At 54.1% G+C, this 10,527-nt stretch overlaps 1 protein-coding gene across 2 annotated transcripts in view; it reads left to right on the top strand.

Moving 5' to 3' along the window:
- Window positions 1-8,266, top strand: part of LOC116951843 (phospholipid-transporting ATPase ABCA1) — a 65,492-nt gene extending 57,226 nt beyond the window's left edge. For both annotated transcript variants that reach the window (XM_076073982.1, XM_076073983.1), the window contains 7 exons: window positions 250-356; window positions 1,582-1,723; window positions 1,995-2,129; window positions 2,536-2,639; window positions 2,952-3,044; window positions 3,512-3,755; window positions 5,047-8,266. In XM_076073982.1, coding sequence (XP_075930097.1) covers window positions 250-356; window positions 1,582-1,723; window positions 1,995-2,129; window positions 2,536-2,639; window positions 2,952-3,044; window positions 3,512-3,755; window positions 5,047-5,148 — 927 coding nt within the window. In that variant the 3' untranslated portion in view covers window positions 5,149-8,266. The remainder of the gene's footprint in view (window positions 1-249; window positions 357-1,581; window positions 1,724-1,994; window positions 2,130-2,535; window positions 2,640-2,951; window positions 3,045-3,511; window positions 3,756-5,046) is intronic.
- Window positions 8,267-10,527: the final 2,261 nt, after the last annotated feature.

Genomic DNA, 10,527 nt, shown 5'->3' with positions numbered 1-10,527 from the left:
GCTCGAGAGAGTACGGTAGTTTGTCTGAAACCACGCGATAATGGGGGGGCGCGTTCTGCATTGTGCAAAAAAAATGCTCCCGGAATAAACCGCGTTATAGCGATAGCGCGTTGCGTGAACACCGGGCGCGATGCGAGGAATTGCCGTACATACTTAAGTGCATGCATACGAGCACACGCACACGCGCGACGGTACGCGTCTGTAAACGGGCGGACGGGCGGGCGGGCGCGTCGTCTCTCTCCCCCGCAGTGCTTCGGCCTGCTAGGCGTAAATGGCGCGGGAAAGACGACGATGTTCAAGATGCTGACGGGCGACACGGACGTCACGAGCGGGGAGGCCTTCCTCACGGGATACAGGTGACGGGCGGATGCACCGTGGCACGTGGCAGAGGCCCAGCGGCTCGAGTGAAACACGAGAAGAGGGTATCGTGGGATGTTCATAAGTCGATTTCCCACCGAGCAAAGCACCGTAGAGCTAAGAAACTGGATTTTTTCAACGGTGACTCGGCCACAAATGAAAGCTCCAAGCGAAGTGGCTCATCACGTGTAAGCTTACAGCAGCCAAATGATCCAAAGGCACGTTGTTGATTCTAAAATGTGGAGGGGAAAAAACCGGAGCACCCGGAGAAAAATCCACACGCCCACAGGGAGAGCATGCAAACTCAAAATATACAGCAGGCGTCAGCGTCGGGATCGAACCCATACCTCCTGTATACCAGGCGAGGGAGTTAACATCTCGCCACCGTGGCAGCATGGAGTCTTTAATTTTCCATTCAGGAAGGAGATTTGATTATTCCACAATTTACAGATTTAAAACACAAACAAGCTTAATCATTGCAATTACGTTGTAATATTGACCTTTACACTTAAGCATGAGTCCGTTTAGAATAAAATAATAATAATAAAGACTCTACCTTTTCTGGCAATAATGCTGGTGTTAAGATGTTAAAACACAAAAATAGACACGCTATTCCAGGAAGGCCCAAAGCCTTGTTTCATCTTAATACAGTACTGGCAAACGGGTCCCATGGTGATAGCAGCACCGTGCCTGCACACAGCTGCTTCCTGCCGTGACCATCATCATTGTTTGTCCTGAGCGTCTTCACAAACGTCGGGGGACTCAGTGCGTGGCTGCCCCCCCCCCGTGTGTTTCTGTTCTCCTCCATGTCCCTCCTTGCTTTGCTTACACTCCTGCCCGGTCACACGGCGGACCTGGGTTCCCGTCATTGTCGCTCGTCCGGTTTGCTGGTCCAGCGAAGTCGTACCGTGAAATGTCAGGGCGCAATTACGATGGAACGGTTCCGCGTGCGTCGCGTCCAAATGCGTCGTCATGTTCGTTGTAGAGAGACCGTCTGAGATCTACTCTGGACCATGATCGTCTTTGTCTCTAGACCTCGATGTTTCCCGTGGGAGGCCAGTCGGCCGAAATTTCGAGATATCCCTTTCGTCCCCAGCGTACCATTGTTCAAAAGTATGTTGTGATTTTTTTATTTTTTGTATTTACGTAACCCGAGTTTGTGTTTTAATTTCACACTCCTGCCCGTGCCGCCCCTGGCGCTGTTCACCCGCCCCCACGTGCCAGCATCCTGACCAACATGCGGGAGGTGCACCAGAACATGGGCTATTGCCCGCAGTTTGACGCCATCAACGACCTCATCACGGGGCGGGAGCACCTGGAGTTCTACGCTCGCCTGCGCGGGGTCCCCGAGAAGGAGGTGTCCACGGTAGGTGCCCAGTTCACGTGCGCAAATCCACCAATCGCGGCCATCAGACCGCAGAACTTGACATCGTCGCCCATTCTATTTCCGTAGCCCCCCCGCGCCCGGCGGTAACCCCTCCCCCCCCCCCCCTCCCCCGTGACCCGTGGGCCACCGGAGGTCGTGGTCGCACCGCCCGCACGCTCGGTAACCACGAGAGCTGTTTAATCCCCAACGCCCCTCCTCCCCCGCCCCCCGCCCCGCGTTTCCATTGCCGGCGGCGCCTCCCTTGCGGCAGGTGGCCGAGTGGGGGATCCGCAAGCTGGGCCTGATCCGCTACGCGGACCGCTCCGCCGGCAGCTACAGCGGTGGCAACAAGCGCAAGCTGTCCACGGCCATGGCACTCATCGGCTGCCCTCCCGTCGTCTTCCTGGTGAGACGCGCCGCGCGCTCGGACACGTGCTCTTCGCGTGCGAGGGGACGATCGTATTGGTTTTATTATTATTATTACATTTCCCCACGCTTGTTGAGCACAGGCCCAAAAGGCCCGCCCATAAAAACGCCGGGCGGCCAGCGATGATAAGAGTTGATACGTTTGGCGAATTTGGTGGGTGTATTGGTGTGTGAGTGGGTGTATTGGTGCGTGATTGAGTGAGTGAGCGGGTGAGTGGGGTGGGGTGAGTGCGTTGTTGAGACCCGCAGTGTGGTGGTGGTGGTTGCACACGGTACAGGTGAGATGAAACGGTCGGTGTCTGGGGCACCGAGTGCTTGCCACGCGCGGAGGGCTCGTCACGTGGAGGCTGTGGGGGCGGACGCTCGAACGGTTTTTGTCTCCGCAGGACGAGCCGACCACCGGGATGGACCCGAAGGCGCGGCGCTTCCTGTGGGACTGCATCCTCAGCGTCATCAAGGAGGGGCGGTGCGTGCTGCTCACCTCGCACAGGTACCGCTCCCTCGCCTCGCTCGGCCGCCCAACCGCCCACTCGATCACTCGCACACCCACTCACTCAATCACTCAGCCACTCACTCACTCACTCAATAACTCACCCACCCACTCACTCAATCACTCATCAGCTCACCCACCCACCCACTCACTCAATCACTCATCAGCTAACTCAACAATTCACCCAACCACCCACCTACTCACCCAATAACCCACCCACTCTCACCAACTCAGCCATTCACTTACCCACTAACCCAATTACCCACCCACTCGCTCACCCGCCCGCTCACTCTCCCGTGTGCCCGTGTGCAGCATGGAGGAGTGTGAGGCGTTGTGCACTCGCATGTCCATCATGGTGAACGGCAGATTCCAGTGCCTGGGCAGCGTACAGCATCTCAAGAACAAGTGAGTGCGACCTGCATGTGACAAAAGACAAAGATCCCCCATATAGCCTTTACAAGTGCTGTTAGCGAACACTTAATGAAGGACGGCACTGCACACGACGTCTACATCGCTGCCCCAGGTACTTATTGTAGGCTAAGTCAACCTAGGGGAGGCCCAGGACCGGCTCAGATATTCGCCACTGGGTGTTGGCCGTGAGTTGTAATCGAGCTCGGGTCGCCGGGTTCGTAGCGCAGTACACGCAGCTTACCGCTACACCACCGCTCCAGCGCACACTCACAAAGACAAAGATCCCCCCCCCGTATAGCCTTAACAGACCGTTGGGGCAAGTGCTGTTAGCGAGCAGCACCTATGAAGGCCGGCACGGCTCACGAGAGGGTGGATGGCCGGCACCGCGCACTCACAGCACCGTTTGGTTTCCCTGATAACGTCGCTGGGCGGCGGCGGCGGTGGTGGTGTTGCCGCTGCAGGTTTGGCGACGGCTACACGGTGACGCTGCGCGTGGCCGGCTCCCCTCCGGTGCTGCCGCCCGTCGAGGAGTTCATCGGCTCGGCGTTCCCCGGCAGCCTCCTCAAGGAGCGCCACCACAACATGCTGCAGTACCAGCTGCCCTCCGCCGAGTCCTCGCTCGCCAAGATCTTCAACCTGCTGGCGCTGCGCAAGGAGGAGCTCAACGTCGAGGACTACTCCGTCTCCCAGACCACGCTCGACGAGGTGAAGCCGGCTCCACTGGCCGTCGCGTTCGCGATCCCCGATGCCCGCCCTGATTAACGGTGGTTGAGATGCTAACTGCCTCGCCTGGTACACAGGGGTCGATCCCGACTCTGATGCCTGCTGTCTTTTTGGAGTTTGCGTGTCTCTCTCTCTCATCATCATCATCACGGTGGCTGGGAGATGTGAACTACCTCGCCTGGTCTCCAGGGTTCAATCCAGACCCTGACGCCTGCTGTATATTTGGAGTTTCCACGTCTCTCTGTCTCCCCGTAGCCACGTGGATTTTTCTCCGGGGTCCCCCAGGCTTTTTCCTCCACATCTTAGGATCAACATCACACGTTTACAGTAGTTGGCTGCTATACATTTCCACGTGGTGATCAGCCACTGCATTGAACTATCGTCTGTAGCCAGGTCACTTCTGAATAAGCGCTATATAGCTCAGTGGGCCTGGTAAAATAAAAATTGTTGATTTTTTTTAGTGGTGACATGGCCGAGCAGTTGCTCGTTTTGCCGCTCCTTGCAGAGGATCGCTGACCGAGTCCCAATGGCCGCCCTGGTTAATACTGCGGGAGTGTTTCCACAATTGGGGCTGTTCAACGGCTCTTCCTTTTTGTTACTTCCGCTTCCTCCAAGGCGCTTTTCCACTGGCACATCTGAGCCGAGCCAGAACCAAACCGTGATGCACTTGGGCTCCACAGAGGTGTCTAAATCTGGCAGCGGGGCCAGGGGCCTTGCTCGAACACCGCTCTCACCGCTCGAGTCGTCCCTTCAGTGCGCACAACTCAAACATGGCGTCAACGACAAAGGTCCCCCGCCCGCCGTGTAGCCTCAACAGACTGTTGGGGCAAGTGCTGCTAGCGAGCAGCTAACGAAAGCCAGCACTGCACACGAGGGGTTAGGGTGGCCGAGTAGCGATGTTATTACGCACCGCCGCACCAGGTACTCGTTTGAGGCCGAGTCGACCAAAGGGAGGAGGCCCAGGACCGCTTCAGATAATCGTCACCGGTGTTGGCCGTGAGCGGGAATCGCCGTGTCCTTCCCACGCGCGACGACTTGCCCGTCGCTCGTGCGGAGCTGCAAGGCCCCTGGTTCTGCAGTGGGGGGGGGGGTGGGGGGGGGGAACAAGAAGCTCACGCCTCCCTGAGCCGCGCCGCGCCACGCCGGGCTGGCTCTGCGCGGGCCTCGCCCGCCGCTCGATCACCCGGCCGCGACAGGGGGACCTCGGTGACGTGCGCTGGAGACCCGCGCGACTGATCGCCGTCCCTCCCCATCCCGCACCCGCCCTCCCCAGGTGTTCGTGAGCTTCGCCAAGCACCAGCACGATGGGGAGGAGTGGGAGTCCCTGATGAACCAAGCAACGATGCAGCAGCAGCCGAAGGTCAAGGAGGTGTGAAGGCGCGCGGCCCTTCCCGACGGCTAACCCGCGAGTCGACCCCCTCCCCACGTTTTTATTTTGTCCCCTGATGCTCTAACCGTGGGTCACCCACGGCGGTCATAACTTCTCACCGCCGTTCACCACCGGTTCGAAGGCGTCCCTGGGGGAGGCATTCCTAGATGTTCGGTGTGAGGTGCGGGTATAGGGTGCCACGGTGGCTAGGAGATGTTAACTCCCTTGCCCGGTATACAGGAGTTCGTGCGTTTGATCCCGACCCTGACGCCTGTATATTTGGAGTTTGCATGTTCCCTCCCTCTCTCTTTTCCCGTAGTCACAAGGACTTTTCTTCGGTATTCCTCCGGTTTTTCCCTCCACATTTTCAACTCAACATCATGCGTTTTAGAGTGTTTGGCTGCTGTAAATTTAAACGCGCTTAATAAGCCGCTTCGTTTGTGGCACTTCTGAAAAGAAGGCTATAGAGCTCAGTGAGCCTTACCTGGTCAAATAAAATAAAAAAAATAGTCGAGTTCATCCGGGTCTGTTTGGGTTGGCGAGCCAGAAGATATTACTTACAACCTGCACACCACATCCAGTATATGTCTCGCTCTCGCTGGAGCTACAGTGCGCGTGCTTTTGCCAGTCTACCAAGTGACCCAGAGCGTAGTCGGTGATAAATTAAAAGCTTCGCTCCCGAGACATCTAGAGTTGGCTTCCAGCTTGTCCGAGATGGATACCAACTCTTTACATGTCCCCCCCCCCTCCACGCCGTCCATACGATTGTTGAATCTCCAGGCCTGGCTCGGGGTTTCAAACAGGAAATGAGAACTGCGCACTCGCCGACCTTAGCGCTAAAACAACGTGGATCCCGAACCTAGCCGCTCCAATTGGTGAAAGTTGACACTGCAGAACCAGAGGCCTTGCAGCTCCACGCACGCGAGCCACGGGCAAGTCGACGCGCGTGGGGAGAACACGGCGATTCCCGCTCACGGCCAACACCGGTGACGATTATCTGAAGCGGTCCTGGGCCTCCTCCCTTTGGTCGACTCGGCCTCAAACGAGTACCCGGTGCGGTGCGTAATAACATCGCTACTCGGGAGACAAAGGCGGCCGGGCGTGGTGCTGGCCACCAACCCCCTCGTGTGCCGTGCAGGCCTTCATAGGTGCTCGCTAACAGCACTTGCTCCAACAGTCTGTTGAGGCTACAAGGGGGGGGGGGGCCTTTAGAAATAGAAATACGGCCTCGTGTGCTGGAGATGTTGTTGCGTGGAGCAGTATAGGCATTCGGTGAGATTAATTGTATTGTTATTGCTTGTGTAGACTTACATGGACTTTCGGTTTAATATAAATATTGTTTATGCTACAAAGTAATGGGCTCTGTTCCTACGCAAATGACTGAGACATTTTAAATGAGCCTCGTCATAACACATAACGCATAAGCAACCAACACCCAATCCACAATTTCAATTGTCGCCACGAGGCGATTCGTTGTTACGTGATCACTGGGCAGTGCCGCTTTTTCAGAAGGGCTGCGTCCTGAAAGATACGAAAAAAAATCCGAGATTTTGTTTCTGGGGGGGGTTCACGCTCGGCTCGCGATAGATAACAAAGTCGCGTGATCGGCAGAGGAGCGGTAGATTGGGTGGCCGTGGCTATGTGCAAGTTGGCGGGGCTGCCAACTCGCCGTGTATCCCGGTTGAGCCTCCCAGGAATGTGGTACTGTGAAACTACTGGCCATCTGTGAAACTACTGGCCACCTGTGAAACTACTGGTCATCTGTGAAACTCCTGACCATCTGTGAAACTCCTGGCCATCTGTGAAACTAGAACTTTGCAGCTAAATCGGATTCCTCCAGTATAAATAAATAGTCTGACTCTGGTACCCTCACGTTGTTCACCACTACCCCCTTTGCAACAGAAACGCAGCCCGTACGCAATAGCACAGTGGAAGAAATACAAAATCCTCTTCCAGTGGAATGTTTTCTGTCACCGGGCAACTTTAATTACGAGAGCGAATGAGGTGTTGCCTTTAGGCAGCGCGAGACTTCAGAAGAAAAAAAACGCCGACTTAAAGAATGTTCTCAAAGCGTCATCATTTTGCACTTTCAGATATTTTACACGTATATATTGGAATTTATGATATAAAATACTGTTATTATAAACGAAACTGATATATGTACGTTGCGTTGTATTTTTTTTATGGTAAATTATTAATCTCTTGGGGGATTTGACCGTTGAAAATCTTGTGAAATGTGAAATGTGTGCAAGGATCTTGAGTCCACGTAGCCTGGGGTTATAACTTGCGCCATAGCTCAGTGGGCCTTACCTGGTAAAATAAATAAGTTTTTAACCACCAATCCATTGCACCAGAGTATAGCACCGGTGATATAATGCCGTCCACATGCAGTCCATCTCTCTATCCACTGCTGGATGAGAGCCTCCCAACGCCATGGCGGGTTTCTTGGGGGCTCTTTGGCCATACTTCACCATGCTGGTCGCTGCAGGTTGATGAAGGCCCGGGAGCATAGACGTGGCAACGTAGGCATACAGTACAACAATGGATTGTGCTACACTGCCCTCTGCTGCCGACGGTGTAACCCCGCAGCAGCCGATAACACCTGTGGTGTGTGGTGGTCGCCTATCGAATTCACGATCGAACAATGATTTGTCCATATTCTTAGCTCTTTCGGTAAAGTCACGTTGACTTTACCGAAAAGAGCTAAGAATATGAATTACTGCAGTCACGAAAGCTTTAAATCAAAAAATGATTTGTCCGTTCCGCGAAGTTGCAAATTTTTTAATGACAATAACGACAAGAGCCGCATTTATAAAGCGCCTCTCATTGGAGGATCTTAAAAGGGCTGCACAAGACACAGCGGCAAATATTCGGCGTACAAGTAACTCGTGAAACAAAAAAGGAAATAAATGTTAATATGTACGGCTACTATTTGATGAGATCTGGTGCATTCTGGGTGATTTGGTTATAGGAGTATCTCTGAATAGCATTACATATTGCTTCGGTTGACACAAAAGTGTCAGCTATTGGTGGTCCCACTTTTAGAATCAATAGCTGATTGTGCTCCAATGTGGCGTTTGTGCATTATCCGTATTTAAATAATAAATATATACGTTGTGTAAAACTTTGTGTGACGCCGTCGTCGTCATCATCATCGTGAGCCATGTTCCATCCACTGCTGGCAGGCCTCTCCATGCCATCGCCCTCCTTTCGCGGTCTTGCCATGCCCCAATCAAGCACTTGCATGGCAGCCCTTCTGAATGAGGGCCTCCCCACGCCGCCGTTCACGTTGTGGGGGCTATTTGACCATACTTCACCACGCTGATCAGTGCGGCATTTGGCAAGGCGGGAAGAGCGAAGACGTGGGAGCACAGAAGTACAACTGCACAGTAATTCCTCGTTGAACGCGGTAGGTGCGTTCCTGAAAAGTGCCACGTTAAGCGAAGACTTGGCCCATAAATAATGTTAACGATAACATTTGGCTGGATTACGATGTGCTACTATGGTGCCACCGCAGTGGGGCAACTCGGCTGGCACTACCCTCTCCTCGCACCACCCCCCCCCCACCCCCCACGAACGCACGCACGCCCCACTAAACACTCGCATGCACCCCCCGTAGGGTCTCGAGGAGGGATCACGTGGTACGATGGGTTTTCACCCGAGGACCCCGCTAGCAGGGACGTTCCACGGTTTCCCCGGACCAGGAAATTGGCTGAGCCCCCCAGACCGGATTACATGGCGCCCCCCCCCAAAAAGGGGGCGTAGAGCTTTCCAGGCCGGCCGCGATGAAGCACACACAACACGGGGGGGGGGGGGGGGGTGGGACCTTCAGCCAGCACCCAGCAGCAGGGTAAACAGTGGGGTGGGAGGGAAAAGCCCCTAGGCAGATAAGAGTTGATTTAAGTTGGAGGAAGCGAGGGGATTATCGGTGAGTCAACAGCGAGGAACGCAGGTACAGAGACAATGGGAAGGGGGGGGGATGACGCGACCCCCCCCCCCCCCCAACGGCCAGAGCGCTCAAAACGGCCGAAAAAGAGGATTCGATTTGATGCGCAGGATGACGTCATATGACCCGGGGGTTAAGGGGCTTTGGGGACATAAGGGAGCCGGAGGGGCGGATTAATTTCCACACTGTTATTGCGCTTGGCACGCGAATGTGGAACTTCCAAGCACTGGCCCTCGGGTGGTGCCCCATTTGCCACCTGGCGGAGCAGAGGCGCGGGGGGCTCATCACGTGGGGGAGAAAGGGGGGTCGACTAATGACCTACGATGTCAGGTTTTGGAAAAGCTGATTTTTTCACCCCCTGGACTGCGGTCACCACCTGCCCTGGTCCCCCCCTCCCCCCCCCCCCCACGTCACCCTCTTCTTGTTGGGGCCAACTGCTGTGCTTGAGAATGTTTCTCCGCTTGTCAATAAAAAAAATGCAATATTTCACCCCCTCCTAGAAGCTCGGCCAACCTTACAGCTACTAAGCTACTACTGGGCAAGATTAATTAGATATTTTTTTGAAATTGAAAGAAATAAAAAAAATGTTTTAACCTTTCGGATCATCAAATAATACATTATTTAAATGCATGCCGATACAGGCCACCATACTTAAATAGGGATTACCGTTGCTACGGTTATTTTAACACACGATGGACAGGAAGGCCAAGATCAAAGGGCTCGCATAATGCGCATGCATCATGTACGTTGACTCAAGAGCGCAGAAGTGTGGTCACCACATCTACGCCTCTATATAAGGAACGAAACAGGAGGACTTCTCCACAAATCTGGCTGTCGCCTGATGAAGCTAGTTGTAAATACTGGCGAAACGTCGTACTCAGATTGTAAATGTTGTGGCTTGGCTCTCCAACACAGCAGTTAGTGCTGTACTAGTGACGAATTGGCCACGTTCTGTTTACGTGACAACCCTTACTAGTTGGCTGTGTCGGGTGGTGGCGGGTTTTAACGACACAACATTTATATATTTACGCGATCTAACCCAAAAAAACTATTTTTAACCTTACGCAATATTTTTTTTTACATCACTGGCTCTCGCTAATGCTTTATCCAATCCTCGGCTGTTCCTGAATTATTTTGATAGAATTTGAACCTTATGGCGGGACCCCGTGGTCCCGAATAGTCAAAATCGAATGTATTTATTTTTAGCGACTCCGTCCCACCGTGCACATCAACGCCGCGACCCGCCTGGCCGCGGATCGTTCTGATCGTTCTGTTGTCGTGTCGTCCAAGCGCAACGGCGAGGACGAATGCGCAGAAGAAACAAAACTTTGAAACTTTGATTAGCGCATCGCGTGGAGCTCGTCGAGAGGAATACATTGCCGCGTCGTTCGCCTTCAACAGACATCAAATGACGTCGCAACGCAGTTTATGAGAGAGCC

The sequence above is a fragment of the Petromyzon marinus genome, chromosome 44 (assembly GCF_048934315.1).
Source record: "Petromyzon marinus isolate PM22_M1 ecotype Great Lakes invasive population chromosome 44, UKy_Petmar_22M1.pri1.0, whole genome shotgun sequence".
NCBI classification, from domain to species: Eukaryota; Metazoa; Chordata; class Hyperoartia; order Petromyzontiformes; family Petromyzontidae; genus Petromyzon; species Petromyzon marinus.
Note: the sequence above shows the minus strand (reverse complement) of the source record. Positions and strands in the feature narration are given on the sequence as shown.